The sequence below is a fragment of the Protobothrops mucrosquamatus genome, unplaced genomic scaffold (genome assembly GCF_001527695.2).
Source record: "Protobothrops mucrosquamatus isolate PMUCROS unplaced genomic scaffold, P.Mucros_1.0 scaffold3020, whole genome shotgun sequence".
NCBI classification, from domain to species: Eukaryota; Metazoa; Chordata; class Lepidosauria; order Squamata; family Viperidae; genus Protobothrops; species Protobothrops mucrosquamatus.
In genome coordinates, this window is record NW_015389035.1 from 45,316 (window position 1) to 67,927 (window position 22,612).

Here is a 22,612-nt window from a genome sequence, read left to right on the forward strand (position 1 = left end):
AAGAGACGATATATTTGGCTGAAAAGAGGACAAAAAAATGTCATCTGTTCTTGTTGAGAAGTTTGCCACTATTTACTGATGTTTAACTGGTAGCAAGATTAACCAACTGAGGGCATATGTGCAATTTTGTGGGCGGTGGCGATTTACGGCTTGTTTTGGTATGTTTTTGGGTTTTGCAATGCAGAGTACAGAGTTCCGAGTTCTGGAAATATACTCGGGGCAGTTTTCCTTCAACTTCTGGAATAACCATCAATCACCTGTCAAGAAGAAAAGAAATTTCACTGATCAAGAGAATGCCACATCAGATTAATCCCACTTTTGTGTTACCCCTTTCCCCTGGTCTAGCCTTTTTGTATGTTTCCCGTTGTCTTATCCTTTTTGACCCTATCCCTTTATTACCTTTATAAAACTCAATAAAAATATATATATAAAAAAAGAGAATGCCACATCAAACCAGTGGCATTTCCATATATCATGATATCTTCCAGATATTTTTGTTTTGCTTCCAAAATGATGGCTTGCAGTTTCCTGGCTGTATCTCCAGCTGCAAAGATGTCCATTTCAGGGAGCAAAAAATACTTAGTTCTGTTGTTGTGCAGTTGTAAAAAAAATAAAAATAGGATGCTTGGCCATCATCACCATTTCATCAACATGATATATTCTCCAATGTGCTGTCCTTACCCCTGGCAAAATTGGGCAATTGTGTGGAAGGAACCTTTGCTAGTAATTGAAAGGCCTCGTGAACAAGGAAGCAAAATGTGACCTCAGTTGCCACAGAGATAATTCTAAAGTTAGGGGTCATAAAAATGACCCAGTGGCTGAACCCAGACGAGGCAGGCCTTCTCTAACTTTCTGCAAGCAAATTTTCCCACTCTGCAAATTTAGGCACTCGCTTCCAGAATGTTTTCAAAAAGATGTACTGTGTAAACCAGGGGTGTCAAACTCAATTTCAATGAGGGCCGCATCAATATTGCGGTTGCCCTCGGGGGGGCTGGGTGGGTGCTGCCTATTGGGTGGGCGTGGATGGAGTGGGTGTGGCCTGCTGGGTGGGCGTGGCCAGCTCTACATCATTCGCATCAAGGGTGCCTATGGGGGCCTGGGCAGGAGTGGGACAGATCTGAGGGTCTCTGGCAGAAGGGGGTGGGACCAGGGCAGAGCCCATCAAGCTGGATATGTGAAGTAGGCGAGGGCCATTTGCTGGCCACTTTCAGGCGATGGTGCATTTCTTTATTCCTCACAAAGGGTGACACCTCTCCAGCATGCACCCAGGGGGCGGGACCGACGCGGCAGGGTCTGGTTCCTCGCTGTTTCCAGACGGCCTTGTGGAGCTAAGACTGAATGCGTTTCAGCATAGATGGCCAGCACAAAATTGTACTTTGGCTCCCGGCCGGCCTGGGCCAGGGCCAAGGCAGCGGGGGCTGTTCCCTCACTGTTTCCAGGATGGCTTCACGGGCCACATGAAACCACTTCGCGGGCCGCATCCGGCCCCTGGGCCTTGTGTTTGACATGTCTGGTGTATACTGTGGGTGTTATTGCATGCCAGTAGGAATGCATTTATTTGATTGGGTTTTTTTATTCTGCCTTTATAAATAACTCAAGGCAGCAAACATACCTAGTACTCCTTTCTCCTCCTATTTTCCCCACAACAACAACCTGTGAGGTGGATTGGACTGAGAAAGAGTGACTGGCCCAAAGTCACCCAGTTGGTTTTCATGCCAGAACTCAGAGTCTCCAGGTGACTGACCCAAAGTCCTCCAGTCAGCTTTCAGGCTTAAGGCAGTACTAGAACTCACAGTTTCCTGATTTCTAGGCCAGCACCTTAACCACCACACCAGACTGACTCTCCATGTATTTGCACTACCAGAAAACAGCATCAGAAGTTCTGAAAATGTGATGTATAAATTCTGCAAATAGTAAGGTGACCAACTTTTTTACACTGAGAAGGAGGACACAAATAAATTGAAGAAAAAAAAGTGAGTCTAATGCGTGCATGTGTGCCGTGTCATGTTTCGGTAAGAAGTAAACAAAGCCATTTGCGTGCGGCGCACTCTCTCAAAACAATTCTCCTGTGCGGAGCGCATGCGTCTCATAATCGCGTCTTGCCGCACTGTACCGAGCCTTGACGAATCGTCTTGTCAAATACGTCACATAACACGCAACAGATCGGCTCGGCATCGATCGAATACGGAGATTTACAGGTTAGTCTTCAAATATCGAAAAGGAGGACATGTAGGAGGACACTTTTCGAGAGAGGACAAAACTTACAAAAGAAGGACTGTCCTCCCTAAAGGAGGACGATTGGTCACCTTAGAAATAGCCACTGAACTACTCAGCTTACAAGGTTTAATACCAGCACTTAATGCAGAATCTTCCTCTCAAAGACATTGACCACAAAGCAGAGGAGATCCACTTGTTTTCCAAAGCAACTGAAGGCAGGACAAGAAACAAGGGGCGGAAACTCATCAAGGAGAGAAGCAACCTGGAATTAAGGAGAAACTTCCTAACAGTGAAAACAATTAGCCAGCTTGCCTTTAAAAGTTGTGGGTGCTCCAGCACTGGAAGTTTTTAAAAAGAGACTGGATAGCCACTTATCTGAAATGGAATAGGGTCTCCTGCTTGAGCAGGGGGTTAGACTAGAAGATCTCCAAGGTCCCTTCTAGCTCCATTCTGAATTAATTAATTACATCTATTCTCTGCCATGTCCAATCCAGTTTTCAGCACTTTGCACCCATCCTTCAGTTAGAAGGGCATTCACTCCCCCTGTGACTGAGCCTTATCCTGCCCCTACTGCCTCTGTTCCCAATCACCACCAATCCTCAGATCTTCCTCCAAAACAACCAGTGACAAAGGGTAACTGATTTCGCTCTCAGGCACCACCTTAGTAATGGATAGGTTGCATCACCACCTGCTTTCAACCTGGAGCTGCCGAGCAGGTTTTAGGCCAAGCCGTCTGTCTCAATCAAATGGGACAGAGACTCAGAACTAGGAGTGTTTACCAAGCCAAGCCGGAGAACGGGACAGACTGGAGAAGTGAGACACGAGGCAATGAAAGCAGATCCAGAGCTCATCGTTATCCTATTTGCCTTGTTGGCCACAGGTGGGTTGTTGCCAAAGGAACTCCTTGCTACAGTTGAATAATCTTTTATCCTAAGATGTTCCAGAATAATTCGCCAACATGTTGGAAATGTAAAAAAGTACATGGAACATATTATCATATATGGTGGACACGCCCAGTTGCGAAAAAATACTGGACTAAAATAAGAAGATGGATGGAAGAAATAATAGACCAGCCCGTAGACTGGAAACCAGAGATCTTTCTGCTGGGTATTTTAAACAGAAAATATAGTAAAGAAATACGGTACTTAATTCTACATATACAGTAACAACGGCAGCAAGAATAGTATATGCACAGTTCTGGAAAAATGAGAATATACCATCAGAGGAAGAAGTGATAAGAAAAATCCTGGACTGTGCTGAGATGGACAAATTAACAAAAGAGATAAAAGAAAAGGAAGACACAGAGTACTATTTAATATGGAATAAGTGGTATGACTGGTTGGAGATTAGAAATAATAAATGAGAACAAATGTGGAAAGGTCAAAAATGGAAAATGTGTGTATAATAATGTATAGTAATAACAATATGTATTATTTTTAGTATGAAGGAAAAAAAATGCAAACAAGAAACAACGGGACAACAAGGACAAATATATTTAAAGAAGAATAAGGGGGGGAAATGTAAATAATAGAAGATTACCGTTACAAAATTGCTGTTAAAAAAAGGAGTAGTATACACTGTGTATGTATGTGTGTTGTGTTTTGTTTTGTTTTAAAAAATAAAAATGATAAAAAAATTAAAAAAAGAATAATCTTTTATCCTTTCTGCTAGGAAGGGTCCTTCTGATTTCCAGCTTCCCTGCAATAGAGGCAGAACTTCTAAATATTGAGAAGATATCATTTCAGCAGGGGTTAGCTTATCCTGTCATTCTGGTCCAGGGTGGAGGAAAAAAAATATATGTTTGCCCAAGGAGAGGCTCACACTTCGCTTAACTGTGGTTTCGCTTTCCTGCAAAATGGAATCCGGCGTGGAGCATCTCAGATTTGCTATTATATCCCATGATGCTTAATCTGTGGCAGGCATATCATATCCCAGTTTAGGAAAAGTTCCTCTCTATTTAGGGGAGAATTCTACAGACAGGCAATAGGGAGGATGAATCAGTTCTTTGGCCTGCTCTGGATTAATTGATTTTCCTTTGAAAGGGGTTCAGTTAGTGCCTGCAGTAATGCTGTTTTTAATTTTACCTTTGGCAGCTTCAGGCCTCGTTTGTTACACGTGCCTGAGCACTCAAGAAAACTGCACCAACCAAGAGCAAATTTGTATCAGGACTGAAACTGTCTGCATGGAAGAAACATGAGCTACTTACGGGAGCTGGCCTGAGAACTGGTTAGTGCTCCTGGTTGGTGCAGTTTTTTAGGGTTGCTAAGGGAATCGCTAAATTCTTCAGCAGTGACTTGTTCTGCAGAAATCAGCAGTGAGGACTACAAACTTGGGCTAACTTTCATCTATCACCTGCTCTCAAAGGCATCGCTTTTGAGTCAGATGAAAAGTTGGCAGTCCAGCTTGGGAATAATTATGATTTATGGTTCATGGTACAATCAGCCAGATGTTTAGACTGGATTTGGCATTTTTGTCCAACGTTTTGAGTCCTCCCCAAGCATCTGGGATAGGCAGATGCTGCTGCTTAATGATGTTAAAGGTATCCTCACAGGATGCCAGCTGTTCCAAGTGAAGCTGCCTTTTGACATGGACTGATGATGATTCTGTCAACGCCAATAGTGCTCCAGTGGTGCTCCAGATATTTTGGGATTGCACCCAAGGTGCCTATCACTATTGCACCAGATTGGGAAAAGTGCTACAGATGGAGATATCAGCTCACCCTTCCCGAGTTCAGCTTTTGATTCTACCTTTTTAAGCAAACATACACATAAAACACAGAAGCAACAAATAAAGTATTAAATACAAGGGTGGGGGGAGCTCTTAAATCTGCATCTAATGGTTACCTTTGCCCAGAGGCAAAATGATTTAGCCAAGGTTAATGATGGAATGTTTTAAAAAATGCAAAGATTTGAGATAAGAGTAGTCCTGACTAAATTCCATACTAACCTGCCTGAATAATTTGTGATCCGTGAAGCCCAACACAGTCCCCAAACAATTCGGTAGCTGCTGCCTTATTCTATTTCTATTCTATTCTATGCTATGCTATGCTATGCTATGCTATGCTATGCTATGCTATGCTATGCTATGCTATGCTATGCTATGCTATGCTATGCTATGCTATGCTATGCTATTCTTATTCCCTATTCGTATTCCCTATTCTTATTCTCTATTCTATTCTATTCTATTCTATTGTTCTATTCTTATTCCCTATTCTTATTCCCTATTTTTATTCTCTATTCCATTCTATTCTATTTTCTATTCTATTCTATTCTTATTCCCTATTCTTATTCCCTATTCTTATTCTCTATTCTATGCTATACTATGCTATGCTATTCTAATTCTAATTCTACTCTACTCTATTCTATTCTATTCTGTATTTCTATTTTATTCTATTAATTCTGTTCTATTCTATTCTATTAATTCTGTTCTATTCTAATTCTAATTCTATTCTATTAATTCTGTTCTATTCTAATTCTAGTTCTTATTCTAATTCTAATTCTACTCTACTCTACTCTACTCTATTCCAATTCCAATTCCAATTCCAATTCTAATTCTAATTCTATTCTATTCTATTCTATTGTATTCAATTCTAATTAATTATCCAGAAGTGCAATTCCTACAGATGTGATAAAAGCGGGTAATCATTCAGGATGGGCAAAACATAAAGTGCCACTGCAATGATTATAATGATGATGATAAATTGGAGGGAAAGGAGCATTCTACTGCATGATTGATTTCCCTGAGAAGGAAGGAAGGGAGAGCTTAAGACTGGTTAAAATGGGTAGCAGAAAAAGCTGCCGTAATGTCATGACGTAGCCATATACTTTATTTATAGCCATATACTTTTCACACTGACATATACTTCTTAGAATGTGATATATTTTCATGACCTATTTTATACCTATCTTATTTGCTCAGTGTTGAATGTTACATGTTCATAATTTGAAGGCATGTCTGACACGGATAAAGAAAGGTGACAGAGCCAACTCATGAAAACTCATGAAAATTTAGCCCTTTTTGTAACTAAAAACAAAATCAGCGACTGTGACCTGAAAAGGTTGCTGAGGGCAGATTTAGAGAAGATCAGATGCCAGAATATTTCTTTGCTCGGTTACAACTTTTTTTAGAGTTTCCATAAGGCAGCAGAACATGTAGTAAAATTCAACCCAGTCAGACTGATGAGTAGCAGGCTGCCTCCCCCACCACCCATTGGAGTTGTAAAACATCCACTGGAGAATTACAACAGACACCTCAACTGCAATCCGTTCTCAGATGAGTCATGACAGAATTGCATATGACACAATCTCGCCTCTCTCTCTCTCTCTCTCTCTCTCTCTCTCTCTCAGCAAAAAAGGAGAAATATTCTTAGCTGGGAACAGAGATACAAGCTGAACTATTCATTGGTGAGGTAAAACTCTTGACTATTTCACTGATTTGTTCTTACAATTAAATTGACAATTGATGTACCAGGCTAGAGGTTCTCAATCCCTTGGGGTTAATTTTTTTTAAAAAAAGATCAGAATATGAATACAAAGCAAGAATAAAGAAGAGAAAAGCTGGAAGGAAGAGGGTGAGTCAAAAGTATAAGGGCAAAAAAAGCAGACATTAAATGATTTAAAAATAAATCTTGTACGGCAAGTTGAAGGCAAAAAGAGCATGATTTTTCCAAGCGTGACTCAAAAAATCCTCAATAAGATCAGTGATGGCAGATCAACTTCTCTGAAAGACATCTATTTTCCCCTAAAGAGTGCAGCTGAGGATAGTTCTGGACACATTTTGAGGTCCCGTCTCAATTCACGGAGGTGAGAAAGAGGTGCACACCACAGCTGTTCTTGGAAGCACTTGCCATATACGTGGAGAAGAGGAATTCCTCTATAGGTGGACCACTATAGAACATGGCCTTCTCCTGCTCCTCAAAAGCTTCAGGACACTTTCTTGGTTAAATACAGAAAATAAAATAAAGTTGGGAGAGAGTTCTAGCATTAACAGATACCTCTGAAACTACGTCAGAAGGATCACCGTTGTCTCCTTTGGACGTTTCTACACAGTGCAACAGCTCAAGTATCAATCTAAGACATCTTACCTTGGACACAGGTTGAGGGCGCAAGGTCTCCACATGAATTTCTTTTCTTGTCCTGGCAGTCAGTTGGCCATTCTGTAGAACCTTTCCTTCATTCCTTCTCTGAAATCCCAAATTGGGCTCCTCTAGCTGGTATGGAGGCAAAAGAACTTTGCTTGCCTGCTGAACATTCAGCAGGATTTCCAGTTGTTACTCATCTTCTGCAGATCAAAGGCCCCTCCCTGAGTTGGCTGCACCTCCTTCATTATTGTAATTGCCCTGCCTCTTTATGAACCAGGACATCTGGTTGCAGCTATTCCCCAAGCGAGGATTGAGAGCATTGCGGCAGGAGGCAGAAAAGGAAAAAGACCTTTTGCCACTTGTGAGATAAAACACATTTCTCATTCTATAAAATTTCATAGACTGGTACTATTAATGTTATCGGACAGACAGGAGATTGTTGCTTGTGTGCTATACACAGTGCATATTCATGCCTAAAAATATAGCTGGACAAACACACACATATATATATGTGGATTACTAGAAAACCTGTATGTAGTGGAATGTGGTCTGGATTCCTGGAAGGGAGGGGATGCATTCCAGAGGACCAAGAGAAGTTTAGATACCTTGGTTGGGAGAAAGAAGCTCCTACCTAGATGTACTCCAGAGTATATCTTTAATTATGCAAGTACTTTGCTTTAGTTTGGCAAGATTCCATAGATTGTTGTTGTTAGTTGCAAAGTCGTGTCCGACCCATCGTGACCCCATGGACAACGTTCCTCCAGGCCTTCCTGTCCTCTACCATCTTCTGGAGTCCATTTAAGCTCACACCTACTGCTTCAGTGACTCCATCCAGCCACCTCATTCTCTGTCGTCCCCTTCTTCTCTTGCCCTCCATCTTTCCCAGCATTATATAGGTAAGGAACAATAAATTTCCTTATGTAAATAGAGAAACGGTGTCGACCGCTGGCAGGCAAAAAAAGCAGTGGAAGCAGGAACAACTTCTGACTTCCTGCCGGCTTCCCCATCGTCTTTCCTTAGGGAAAGCTGGCAGGCATCCTTGGAAATGATAATCGCATGACCATGCCTGAGAGTGGCAGCAGACTGGCGTGGGAAAGCGATGGCACTTAAAAGGCCACAACTTTGTCAAATTTTAGTTCAATGGGACTAATGAATCCCAAGATTTGGGGTGCCTTCTTTAAGTTGGCTGATTTGAGATACATTGATTCCAAAACTGTTGCCCTANGACAAATGGCTGTCCAGTCTCTTCTTAAAAACTTCCAGTGTTGGAGCATTCACCGCTTCTGGAGGCAGGTTGTTCCACTGGTTAATTGTTCTCGCTGTCAGGAAGTTTCTCCTTAGTTCTAGGTTGCTTCTCTCCTTGGTTAGTTTCCATCCGTTGCTTCTTGTCCTGCCTTCAGGGGCTTTGGAGAAGAGCTTGACTCCCTCTTCTTTGGGGCAGCCCCTGAGATATTGGAACGCTGCTATCATGTCCCCCCTCGTCCTTCTCTTTGTTAAACTAGACATACCCAATTCTAGCAGCCGTTCCTTATATGTTTTAGCCTCCAGTCCCCTAATCATCTTTGTTGCTCTTCTCTGTACTCTTTCTAGAGTCTCAGCATCCTTTTTACATCGTGGTGACCAAAACTGGATGCAGTATTCCAAGTGTGAATGTGATCAAAATCCTCTCCTTTTATGTGTGAGGGAATTTCATTTTTCTACTAGTTTTAACGCTCTCTAGTTTTACTTCCAACAGTCAATATCTGGTTAGTATTTGGATGGAGAACACCAAGGTTTCCGTTTCAATTGGAAAGTTTGAGAAAACATTTTGGAGAAAGGCAGTATCGATCCACTTTTGTACTGTGGCCTAACTATATATCTCTGTTTCACCTAAAAATGAGGTCAACTCAAATGAGACCTCATCTTCTCAGCGGGCAAACTGGGAGAAAGAAAAGCCACATTTTTAGAAAAGCAACAAAGGTTATTATACATTTGAGTGACGGAGGCTTAAAAAAAAAAAGAATCACCACCAAAATGTCCCAAATTTATTTCTGTGCCCTAAAGGAACTTGGGGTGGTTATTGATAGACTTTGAACACCACGAACCATGAACTAAGAAGGATCGCCAGTTCCGGGCTGGTAGGACGGTGGGCTTTGTTACAAAGATTGCTTTTACAACATTCAGCGTGAGAATTTTCTCTCTTCAGTCTAAAATATATATCGGTGTCTCTCCTGCACATGGATTCCGTGGCGCAGCCCTTTTGGACAGTCACCGCTGTGGTTTTATTTTCTGGAAAACAATAACAAAAGGGTATGTGGCAATTACTTTTTTAAAACGTAATTTTCTGATGGAAGAACCAAGAGAACTTAAACAGTTAAATAGCGCCGTTAAAGTTTTGTGCCCAGTGATGCATCCCCAACAGGAAATTTTACACTGCATCTGAAGAAGATTTCCCTGGTTTGGTTTTGTTTTTTAAAAAAAACCATTGTGTGGGCTTTTGCAGGAGATGGAGGCCAGAGCTGGGAAGCATTTAGCATTGACATTAGATTCTCTCATGCTATCTAGCATATTGGGCAGCAAGGGGTCTCCAGTACTGACTCCGCCATTGCCAATCCTAAGCCCGTATGAGAAAGGAGGAGGGTTGAGTGATGGGCTAGCAACGCATCCCTGTAAAAATTATAACCACTACAGAAACAGAGGAAGAAGAATCTCAAGAAAATTGAGTCAACCAGGCAAGGTGGGAAGAGAAGCATTAAACTGCACAGTAATGGGGCAGGGAGAGTCTCCTGAGAGGTGAAGCCATTTTGCTGCACTATTTTAACAGGGATGATTGTGCCTGTCTGGTATCTGGGGATGGATGGAGTGGCTGGAGGAATGGATGGATGGATGGATGGATGGATGGATGGGTGGATGGATGGATGGATCAATCGATCGATCGATCGATCGATCGATCGATGGAGTGGCTGGAGGAATATATGGATCTATAGATGGATGGGGTGATTGGATGGATGGATGGGTTGATAGGATGGATGGATGGATGGATGGATGGATGGATGGATGGATGGATGGAGTGGCTGGAAGAATATATGGATGTATAGATGGATGGGTTGATATGATGGATGGAGGGATGGATGGATGGATGGATGGATGAAAGGCTGGAGGAATATATGAATTTACAGATGGATGGGATGATTGGATGGATGGATGGAGGAATAGCTGGAGGAATATACAGAAGTATATATAGATGGGGTGGATGGATGGATGGATGGATGGATGGATGGATGGATGGATGGATGGATGGATGGATGGATGGATGGATGGATGGATGGATGGATGGATGGATAGATGGATGGACGGACGGATGGATGGATGGATGGACGGATGGAGGAATATGTGGATGTATAGATGGATGGATGGATGGATGGATAGATGGATGGATGGATGGATGTAGTGGCTGGTTGGATGGATGGGGTAGATAAGAGGACACTGCAACTATGTTAAACATTGGGGTGCCGAGCACCCCAATTTTAACCACATGATCATGGAGATCCTGCAACAGTCACCAGTGTGAGGACTGGTCATAAGTCACTTTTTCAATGCTGCTGTAACTTCAAATAATCCTTAAACAATCATGGCCTTAAGTTGAGCACTACCTGTATAGAGATTTTTTTTCACCTCTCTTTTTCTGTCTTTCGTATCAGCTCAATTTTAAGCCTTCTCTTTACCTCCTTTTATGATGCTCACACATCGGTTCATGGCTCCAGGGCACCTCAAGATCTGCCCTTTGTGGCAGGCGCTCTCTCCACGGCCTGAATCCCGACAAGTATAACACTGTAGCCCGTTGGGCTGTCCAGTGAGGATCTCTGCAGGCAGGAAAAAACATAAAGGCGCTGATCATGGTTTCTAGCAATGATAAGTGGGCACCAGAAGGCCTGAAGGGAAGCAGATGAAATGGAAGAAGTGAGGAAGTTAAGGCAAGTTGTAGAGTTGTAGAAAGTAGAAAGTTGTAGAGATTTTACTTATGGTAAGCTTATTACTGAGCCGAGAGGAAAACTGGTCTTCGTTGTTTGCGTTCATTCATTCCCATATTTTTTTTCCAAATAACTTTAGGTGGATTATAAACTAAAATGTACAAATACAGAAAAACGATCACATAAAAGGGCCGCAAAAGAATGCCTACAGACAAATAAAATAATGCAAAACCAAAACCATGAATTTGCTTTCTAGGAAAATCAATGCAGCAGCTGCTTTTCAATCTAAAGAATCCTTGACTTACAATTGATTAGCAACTATTCAAAGTTTCGACAACCCCCCCCCCAAAAAAAAGGTACTTATAACACGATTCCTGAGTTTCAGAATAACAGAGTTGGAAGGGATCTTGGAGGTCTTCTAGTCCAACCCCTGCTCAAGCAGGAGAGCCTACTCCATTTCAGACAAGTGGCTGTCCATTCTCTTCTTAAAAACCTCCAGTGTTTGAGCACCCACAACTTCTGGAGGCAACTCGTTCCACTGGTTAATTTTTCTCATTGTAATTGTTTCAATGGACCAGGTCACAACCCTGGGGTCATGTGACCTAATTTTGGGTACGGCCCACATTTCTGGCCATCCCATGGTCATGTCACCGTGATTTACAATGTTGTTGCCCAAAACTGGCATTTGCTTAATCTGTGTGGACTTGAGCTATTTATCTGCCTCTATTTTTATTTATTTTCCTTAAAAAAAATTATTTAACAATGACACAGCATATACCGATATATATAAAAAGATACTCAGTTTTGTCTTCCCTTTCAGCAACTCTGCTTGTTTTATGATTATTATGTCTTGTTATAATCCTTTTTTATTTAAAACAAAGGCACAGTTTCCAAAAAGACGTTCTCTGTAAATAAACGGATTATTGCTGAGATTGTGCAATTGTTACTCCATCTGACTTTAGTAAAGATTCCGGGCAGAGTAGATTAAGTCAGTGTTTCTCAACCTGAGCAACTTAAAGATGTATGGGCTTCAACTCCCAGAATGCCCTAGCCAGCATGGAATTCTGGGAGTTAAAGTCCACAGATCTTCAAGTTGCCCAGATTGAGAAACACGTTATTACAGTAATCAATTATATTTCCATACCTCTTTACTGTCATCTAGTGGTGAACTGGATAGGGTTTGAGGGTAGCTATTTATATTTACATTTATTCATGCCTCTGTTTCTATATCACTCCACTTCAAAGGATTCAGGGCACTTGACAATATGACAGAATAGGATGGAAAAAAAAGAAGTACAATGACTTTGTTAGACTTACCTGGAAAACTTCTATTATTGCAGTTGGGTTGGCCACAAACTTTTTGGTCAAGGAAAGCAAAGTCTTTTCCAATCTGGTAGAGCACCTGCAGATCTTGGAAGGAGTTATTTCCACATCCCTTTATGATGGGTTCTAGCTCTTCTCCTGAAGAGGACAGTCATCCAGTGATTCTTAGGCACCAGGATCATAGTCTATCATAATCTGTTCAAAGTGCTTTAGCAATACTTGTAGAAGACAGAATAAGACGATTGGAAGGCATCTTATAGGTCTTCGGGTTCAACTCCCTGCTCCGACAGGTTACCTTACACCATTCTAGAGGAATGGCTGTCTAGTCTCTTCTTGAAAACCTCCAGTGATGGAGCACTCACAACTTCTAGAGATTATTCATTCCACTGATTAATTGTTCTCACTGTCAGGAAATGTTTCTTTATTTCTAGATTGGATTTTTTTTTTAAGTTTCCACCCATTACTACTTCTCCCATTACCGCTTCGGAGAATACATCAACATACACACACACACAGAAAGACACATACACACACACACACACACACACATTCTCTGTGACAGCCCCTCAAGTACTGCAAGAGTATTATCATGTCACCCCATAGTCCTCCTTTTCAGCAGACTACACAGACCTAATTCCCTCAATCATTCATATTACGGTGTGACAGAATGTGATGGAATGTAGTCTGGATTCCCAGGAGGGAGGGGCTGCATTCCAGAGGAGCCCGAGAAAACCGTGTGAGAAAAAGCGGGTGAAGATGGCACCTCCCTAATAGTTCCCAGAGTACTATGATGCAAGAAGTCTGCTTTAATTTGGGAAGATTTCCATAACCATTCAACTAAAAATAATTCCATATATTCTTCTATTATATATATTTAGCTGGCCAACCTGTGAATTTACTTACACACACACAAACACATACACCCAAACACACACATATACAAGTTCAGAAGCAAATTCACAGGTTGGCCAGTTAAATAAAATAAAACCTTGAGTTTTTGTACTTTTAATTAAAAGCTTTCTGCAAAATTTGTGCTACTTTTTTTTTTCAGTGTGGCTAAGGGATTGAGTTGAATTGGTCCTGAACTGCTCATGAGCTACATTTACACAGCAAATTGCTGCACCTTAAGGGGAGAGGTTTTTTTTTTTAATTCTCTTATTGTCTTTCTTCAATAGGAAAGTAGCTATTTTTCACTAGGATAGAAAATTCCAAGCGACAAACAGAAACCACGAAGAAACCTTCTGTCCATCAAACGGAACAGAGAAGTTGTGCGTTTTGTCACACAACCCTGCCACGTTATCTCACATCGACACCCACTTGTACCTGGAAGGAAACGTTGGAAAATTTGCACACATCGATCTGCGCTCCCGTAGCATTGCTGCGAAGGGGCCGTAAAACCACATTCATCTTCGTTCCCAATGCAACTTTGACACACCAGCCCATTGTGCAATCCATCTCGGTTGACTGTTTAAAATGACAGGCAAGGAGAAAACTTACTCAATTCACTCACCAATTTCCATAATGGGGAGCAATCCAAACACACACATATGGGCAAACGTCCTGGAACCTACCCAAAAAACCGAATCTGCAAATATTTAAAGTTTTCCTGATCCTTTCAGAATGCATGGAAAGTAAGAGAAAGGGATAGAAGCCCCACAAATTAGATCCACATGGTATAGTAAATATATATATATATCCCTGTGCAAAAGGGATAGCAAATAACACCTATAGCAGGGGTCCTCAACCTTGGGAACTTTAAGACTTGTGGACTTCGACTCCCAGAATTCCTCAGCCAGCTTTGGTGATAAGCAGGTCTTGAGCAAGTTGCTCCCGTTTTATTCCCTTTGGGTTTAGTGGTTTGTGTTGTTATACAAAGCTTAATCTGTAGCAGGGGTGTCCAACTTTGCCAATTTAAGATTTGTGGACTTCAACTCCCAGAATTCCTCAGCCAGTTGAAGTCCACAAATCTTAAATTGGCAAGGTTGGACACCCCTGCTACAGATTAAGCTTTTGGGGACCCCTGCTACAGATTAAGCTTTGCTGGCTGAGGAATTCTGGGAGTTGAAGTCCACAAGTCTTAAAGTTGCCAAGGTTTGAGGACCCCTGGCCTATAGCATCTTGGACCGAATTTGCATTATTTCACTGGCAGCAAAGTTGACATGTTCAAGCCAACTATTGTACGTCTCACGGCCCCCAACTCGTTGCACTACAAAGTCACAAATCCACAAGCCACCTAGAGTTCCTCAGAAAGTGTTACATTCTGGGATCCGGACACGCTTTTGTGGCTTGCCCCTTTTTACGTACCTTGCAAAGTCACAGGTTGGCAAAGATTTAAAGAGCAACACCACATTGTTCGGAACAAGGAGCCCTCCGTTCCCGCCGGGTACCGCCGGCAAGCATTTGCGGAGCCACAGCCCTGCTTGGTTGTATCTGCGTTCACTACCGGGAAAATAATAAATTATGAGGTTACTTATCGTCATGGGGAAGTTTTCTCTGAAGACTTTTTTGGGGAGTGGCACAATTATCCTGCACCGTTGGTTGCAATCTATGAGGTGAGTTATTGTGTTGTATAGGTAGTCCCTTGAGCCCAAAATTTCCATTGTTAAGCAAGACTGATAAAGTAACTTTTGCCCCATTTTACAACATTTCTTGCCCCAGTCGTTAATATTAATCACCGCAGCTGTTAAGTTAATAAGATGTTTATTAAGGAGGAATATATATTTTAAGTAGTATTTTACTTTTTTTTGTTTCTTTACTCTTGCTCTCTTTTTCTTTACTTTACTGTTTTTACCTATTCTTTAAGAAAATGTAAAAGTGTTGAGATGGTTTATATGGGGGAAATGGATTTAAATCTTTAACCATTGAGAAAATCTTAACCAGCAAGAATGCTTTGAACTTTATGGGAGAAACAAATCTAAATAAGGACTGTAACGGGATATAAAATGAGGCAACCAGAATGATTAGATAGAAAAGAAATATTATATTGATGTGATCATTATTTCTAGGAATATTGGGGGGGGGAATCATATATGTAACTGTTATTTATCAAAATAGTAAGAACTGTATTGTTTCAAGGTTTGCAAAGAAGACATTTTGGGGAAAAGGGGAAATCAACTAAATGTACTATGTGGATTATGGATTATAGAAACCAATTGTTAATTATTTTTCTTTACAAAGGTAAACCCAGCGAACACACTGTTTACCAAATATTAAATGATTTATGTTTTAAAAAATCAATAAAACATATGGAAGGAAAAAAAATAAGATGTTTCTTAAGTGAATCTGGCTTTCCCATAGACTTTGTTTGTCAAGAGGTCACAAAAGGGGATCATCATGTGATCCCGGGACACTGCAACCGTCATAAGTGCATGCCAGTTGCCAAGCATCTAAATTTTTATCCCGTGACCATGAGGATGCTGCAACGGTCATAGACATGAAAAACAGTCATAAGTCACTTTTTTCCAGTGCTCATTGTAACTTGGACCGATCGCTAAATGAATGTTGTAAATCAAGGACTGTCTGTAATCGTATGTGGGGATGACCTCAAGAGACAGAAGGAAGAGCCACAGACTAGATAAGAGTCAGATAAAACGTGCAGCCCAATAACATCTCTACTCTACTCTACTCTAAATCTACTAAGGGAGACACAAACTGACTCAGAGTTCCCTCCACACAGACACAACCCTTTGAAGAACAAGACTTACATCCATGGTACTTCTTGATCATGGAGAAGCAGGAGTTTTGGTTGGGCTTACAAACTTCCACTGGGGCCTTAGAGCAGTTCCCTTCATTAATTAAGCACTTGTGGCACTCCAAGCTATTGGCTGAAAGAAAAAGAATCAACACGCCACCAAACAATGTAATTTCATAATCTTTCCAAAGCGACATTCTCCAGATATGGCGGGACTGGACTTGCAAGAATTCCTGGCTCACTTCTTCCTTCTCTGCCCTGCGTAATCCCGTCTTTCCAAACCTGGCTCAGGATTTTAGGAATGAATGTTCCCCATATTTTCCGACCACACCAATCTGGAAGACCGCAACAGCCACCCTGAAGGGGTGATAAAAAATGTGTAGGACGTGTCGCTAAATTGTGCATCTAGCCCCGTGGTGGCGAACCTATGGCACGGGTGCCAGAGGCGGCACTCAGAGCCCTCTCTGTGGGCACGCGTGCCGTCGCCCCAGTCCTAGGCCTTCAGCTGGGTTTTATAAAATCTTTTCGCTTTAGGCCTCCGCCGCCGTGTACAAAAAAAAAAAAGGTTCAATCAATCAGTCAATTTCAACTTCTCGCGGGGAAAAAAAAGATCTTGCAAAGTTGGAATTGATTGATTGAACTTTTTAGTCCCACCCAGTCTGCCGTTACCACCGCAGCCACACCCACCCAATGGCCCATACCCACCCAATGGGCCACACCCACCCAGCACCCGACGATGCATAAGTGGGTTTTGGGTTGCAGTTTGGGCACTCGGTCTCTAAAAGGTTCGCCATCACTGATCTAGCCTCTCCAGAGTCGTTGGTTAAGAGATGGGCAGCAAATAAATCTTTATAAATAAATACACAGAAATAAATAAGCTGATCGTGTTGACGTGCAGGCTTTCTCAGGAGGTCTATCCAGATATAACCACAGAGCTTTGTAGAACAGTGTTTCTCAATCTTGGCAAGTTTAAGTTGGCACAGCTGGCTGGGGAATTTTGGGAGTTGAAGTCCACACCTCTTAAACTTGCCAAGGTTGAGAAACACTGTTTTGGGATGACATTTTCTCATTCTTTGGGGGAAAAGCAATTTGGTTTGGTTGACACGGTAATTTCCCCTGAGAAGTGAGTTAAACAAACTGATAAGGTTGCCTCCTATGCTTGTGGTTTATCGAAATGATAAGAAGCATCGTTATTGCTGGGAGACCATTAATTATCTAGCCATTAATTATTTTCCCCAAGCTGATTTTTTTTTCCTTTTTAATATTCTTCACTGCTTCCCCTGATTGCACTAATTTATCATGTCTTGGATCTGCTCTATGCTTTGTCCTCTGAATGAAAATCTCACTTTAAAACATTCCAATTTTAATTCGTTAATCGCCTAGTTTTTGCCCTTGTTCTCAATTGCACTCCATTGCAATATGCTTGATGCTTTGCTTTTAACCCAGTGGTTCTCAACCTGTGGGTCGGGACCCCATTTGGGGTCGATCGACCATTTCACGGGGGTCGCCAAGCAAGGCTGTCCGCCATTTTTTTTGTCCATTTTTTCCCCTTTTCCGGCGGGTGCCTTACGTCCCTTGGGCTGGGCCAGCTGGTGGTCGGCCTGCTCCGTCTCTGCCGCTTGCCAGCTTTGCCTCAGCCGGCGCAGGGGGCGGGCGGAACCACACATGCGCGGCGCTCCCGGGCAGGGAAAGTCCTCAACTTACGACCGGTTGGGTAGTCCTCGACTTATGACCGGTTTAGTCCTCGACTTACGACCGGTTGGGGTCGCGGCATTAAAAAGGTTGAGAACCACTGTTTTAACCATTGAATTAATCATTTTTTTCTGACTTGCCCATTACATTACTCCATAAACCAGCAGAGAGTTGATTTGACTAATATGAATTTTGTTTCCTGTGATCTTACGTTGAGGCTGATAACAGAAAACACTGCTTTTTATATATGGGGCACCTTGCAGGGGTTGGACTAGAAGACCTCCAAGGTCCCACTCAACCCTGTTTAAGAAGGATTGGTTGTTTGCAGCAACCTTTCTAATGGAAGGAGGCACCAGAAAATCTCTTCCATATCATGACATCACTAGACTACAAACCTAACTTGAAGACTTCATCTTTGTTTTGGTTTTATAAATCATCCAGACAACTTTAGCTTAAAACAATATATACTTATATTATTTCAAATACCGAACGACACTTAGGGAGGGAGGTTTCATGTGCGTCTTACAGACACACAACAACAGAGAGCAATGATTTGCTTACTTACCCATCCCAAGACAGAAAATGAAGATTGTAATGGACCCTTTATCCATCATAGCAACTCTATCAGAGAAGACGGGAAAATAGGAAATTATATAATGTGCTTCAGAGACCAAGGAATTTGTCCGCAACTGGTTTCAGAAATGAGTATCTACTGGATGGGTCCATATTCTGCCCCTGAACCTTGACAGTAGGATCTATACCAAGAGTCTCCAGACTTTAATACTTCTGGACTTCAAATCCCAAAATAATAATAATAATAATAATAACAACAACAACAAAACAACAATAGTAATAGTAATAATAGTAATAATAGTAACAATAGTAATAATAGTAATAATAGTAATAATAATAATAATAAAGTTGGAAGACAGCCATTTCGGACAAATGGCTGTCCAGTCTCTTCTTAAAAACTTCCAGTGCTGGAGCATTCACCGCTTCTGGAGGCAGGTTGTTCCACTGGTTAATTGTTCTAACTGTCAGGAAGTTTCTCCTTAGTTCTAAGTTGCTTCGCTCCTTGATTAGTTTCCACCCGTTGCTTCTTGTCCTGCCTTCAGGGGCTTTGGAGAATAGCTTGACTCCCTCTTCTTTGGGGCAGCCCCTGAGATATTGGAAGACTGCTATCATGTCCCCCCTCGTCCTTCTCTTCATTAAACTAGACATACCCAATTCCAGCAACCATTCCTTATATGTTTTAGCCTCCAACCCCCTAATCATCTTTGTTGCTCTTCTCTGTACACTTTCTAGAGTCTCAAATCTTTTTTACATCGTGGTGACCAAAACTGGATGCAGTATTCCAAGTGTGGCCTTACCAAGGCATTGTAAAGTGGTATTAATACTTCACGTGATCTTGATTCCGTCCCTCTGTTAATGCAGCCCAGCACTGTGTTGGCCTTTTTGGCAGCTACAGCACACGGCTGGCTCCTATTTAAGGGATTGTCCACTAGGACTCCGAGGTCCCTCTCACAGTTACTACTAATTCTGAGAGTTGAAGTCCAGAAGACTTAAAAGTTGCCAAGTTTGGAGACCCCTGATCTATCCATAAAGAGCAAGGAGAAAGAAATTTTCAAAACTGGCCTTATTACTTTTCTGCTGGAGACAAACCGCCCCTAACCTCCTTCATTCCCATTTACCCACCCTTCCTTATCCAAAGCAGGATCAAGTACATCCAAACAACCTCTAAGAAAAGACATCCAAAGACTTAAAACCTGAGTGAAGCATTTCAAGGTCGCTTAAAAGAAGAAGCTACGGAAAGTGATCTGGCGAGCCACCCCTTTGTATTATCTTACCAGCAGTTGATGAACTTGATGTGACAAAGAAACGTCTGGAATGCATCCCTACTGAAATATGGCCAAGCTAAGGAAGATGGTTGGATTTCCCCTCCTTCAGAAGGGTGGGGTTTCCTGCTTCTTCGGCATTCATTGGCCAATCCAAATTCAATACCACATTTACTTTGTTCCATTTTTTTTTAATACCCTCTCAAAAGAGCTATCTCGATTTGGATGAAACTCTGCTTACGGTCCATCCTTGTCCCTTCCATTCTCTGCCTTCCTCTGAATGAGGCGTATATATTTTATTGTCGCAATAGCACTTGGACTTATATATACCACCCCGTAGTGCTTTTACAACACACTCTTGCAATTTCAGCATATTGCCCCCCCCCCCCGACAATCAATCAGCGTAGCACTCAGAAGCCAATGCAAGCAATTCAAAGCTTCCTAGGCAGACCAAAAGACCCAACAGCCCCAGAAGGACAACATACTATGTAGGACAAACAGGCAGAAGACTGGCAGAACGCACCCATGAACACCAGCTAGCAGTCAGAAGACATGATGAAAATGCTTCCATTTCACAACACGAAATGACAGATTTCGCCACCGTTTCAGTTGGGAAAATGTGACAATCCTAAACGAGGCCAAGTCCAAAAACGCCAAGGAATTTCTAGAATTCAGCCATCCATAGATACATAGATATTAACAACATCTATAGACTATGCAAAAGAGACCATCACCCAACCCAAAAAGGAACAAAAAGACCCTTAGTATCTCTCCACCAGCACTCAGCACCCAGATCAGCATAAACTCCAAGGTTAACATCAGATCAACCATCAAGTAAACAATATCCCAATCAAGAAACTGCTGCACAGCTAACAGTGAACAGCCCAACTGAAGAATATCTAAGACTAACCCCACCAACACTGACAGGGCAAGCCCCCCAAATATAAACTTACTAGCACTGGTGATGTTACCTAGTTTGGGTAATGAAACGTCTGCAAGAAAACAAGCAAGCTCAGAGAGCACCAAGCAGCCCCCACCCCGACAGTCTGGGTCCTCATTTTACCAACCTCGGGAGGATGAAAGGCTGAGTCAACCTTTATGTTCAGTTAGACCACAGGGCACCGTAATGTCAGACACCAGACAGTTAAATTGCAACACATTTAACAATTCGACCAACAAGCTAACAAGAAATCTTGTAAATGTTGGCCCCTTCAACTGCACTACTGAGGTTCAGGTCTTCTCCAAAATAACTCCTGGAAGGCTTTTAAGGTATAAGTCACCCCAATTTTTATCTGACAGCACCTTCTCTGGAAACCTAACTTTAACTAGCTGCTTGAAACGTTAACGGGAGGAGGCTGAGGTTCAGACAACATCACTCAAGTGGGTTAAAACAGTTGGTGTTGAGTCGTTTGTGATTCAGCTTGTCCCAAGAAGCTACGTGCTGCCTTAACCATCAGTTTGGTGTCACTTACCGAACCACAGTGATCTAAAGTCTAGTAAGAGACATACAGTTCAAATACTTGTAAATAAATAAATCAGGTGTTGCATTAAACCATCCTATGGTTTTACTTGACTATCGCATATTAGGCGAATGCAACTACACTTTGTTATCTAGAGTGTCAGGTTAAAGAGATTGTGTGAATCCAGCCAAAATGTCTCTCTAGGAGTCTTCTCTAATCCACCAGATTCCAACATCTTTATGGCTGGTCAAAATACCATCTCAAAATGTCGAGTGTTAGAATTTGAGTCCATAACACCATGAAGAATGTTATGAATTAGGAGGTCATAACAAGCTCCAAGTTCCAGTCCAAACAACTTCCACAAGTTTAGACCAGAATGAACTCTTAACTCTTGCTTGCTTTGAGTCATGCTATGATTGTAGAGTACCGTATCTCTCCTGTACGAAGAACAAATTGGTGTCATTCTGGCATCTCTAGATGACAGCCATGGGCCCTTAGCAACCCTCTGAATGCATACACTGCACTATTGCATTAAGCCACCATGTGATACGTTTAGTTTGGGCGGTGTTGTATGTACACTACTCCTGTGGCCTATAAACCATGGGTGGTGGCATAACCTGAGGGAATCAGGACCCTGTTATCATGCCACGATTTAGTGTGATGCATACCCCAGGCCCAAGAAATAGCAGGGTCTTTTGACCCACAAATTGTGCAAGGCCCAGGAAGGTTTCCATTTTGGCTCTAGAATCTGTACCCTTACATAATGTCTTTGCAGAGATGAGGTGTTCCTGCCATCCGCCACCCCCACTTTGCTCTACTTTCGTCTCAGTTTAATCTGACAATCTGCTTTTCTCCTGAGGCTTAAGGTGAGTTGGCAACACTGTGCAGTTACAAATAGGAAATGTTGCTTGGGTGCTTCCAAAGAGCATATTCTACATGATCTGAAGTCAATCAAGCTCCACTTCTTGGCAGCTGCTCATCTGGGACTGGAATTAGCTTTAGAAAGATGTTAATTTTAATTTTCTTTGGCTTAGGAGCAGAAATAAATCTGATTTAAGAGCAGCTGCCCAGTTGCCCTTCAACCAACAGCCTATTTGGGGGGGGGGGGGAGTCCCCTAACCAATTCCCTCAAGTTTGCGCTGCCAAAATCCAGCCTTCAAACTGCAGAACAATTTTTCATTCTTCTCCTAACCCAGGGGTAGGCAACCTTGGCTCTTTTATGACTTGTGGACTTCAACTCCCAGAATTCCTGAGCCAGCCATGCTGAGGGGAAAGGGAGAGGTTTCCATGCTGAGCCATGCTGGCTCAGGAATTCTGGGAGTTGAAGTCCACAAGTCATAAAAGAGCCAAGATTACCTATAACC

At 42.1% G+C, this 22,612-nt stretch overlaps 1 protein-coding gene across 1 annotated transcript; it reads right to left on the bottom strand.

The window, feature by feature from the left end:
- Window positions 1–9,353: 9,353 nt before the first annotated feature.
- On the bottom strand, window positions 9,354–16,458 carry LOC107296888 (urokinase plasminogen activator surface receptor). The gene is made up of 6 exons (XM_029286165.1): window positions 16,275–16,458; window positions 14,875–15,009; window positions 13,894–14,034; window positions 12,565–12,708; window positions 11,002–11,139; window positions 9,354–9,565 (listed from the first exon to the last, which is right to left on the bottom strand). Exons 1-6 carry the CDS (start codon window positions 16,456–16,458, stop codon window positions 9,354–9,356), a joined length of 954 nt encoding a protein of 317 aa, XP_029141998.1.
- Window positions 16,459–22,612: the final 6,154 nt, after the last annotated feature.

What these genes read in the sequence shown, in the direction of transcription:
- LOC107296888 (XM_029286165.1), bottom strand. Translation starts at nt 16,458, where the DNA reads ATGTCGCTTTGGAAAGATTATGAAATTACATTGTTTGGTGGCGTGTTG. An exon ending in GATCAAGAAGTACCATGGAT is followed by an intron (nt 15,010 to 16,274) that starts GTAAGTCTTGTT and finishes TTTTCCCGGTAG; the next exon opens with TGAACGCAGATACAACCAAG. An exon ending in TTTCCAACGTTTCCTTCCAG is followed by an intron (nt 12,709 to 13,893) that starts GTACAAGTGGGT and finishes TGTCCTCTTCAG; the next exon opens with GAGAAGAGCTAGAACCCATC.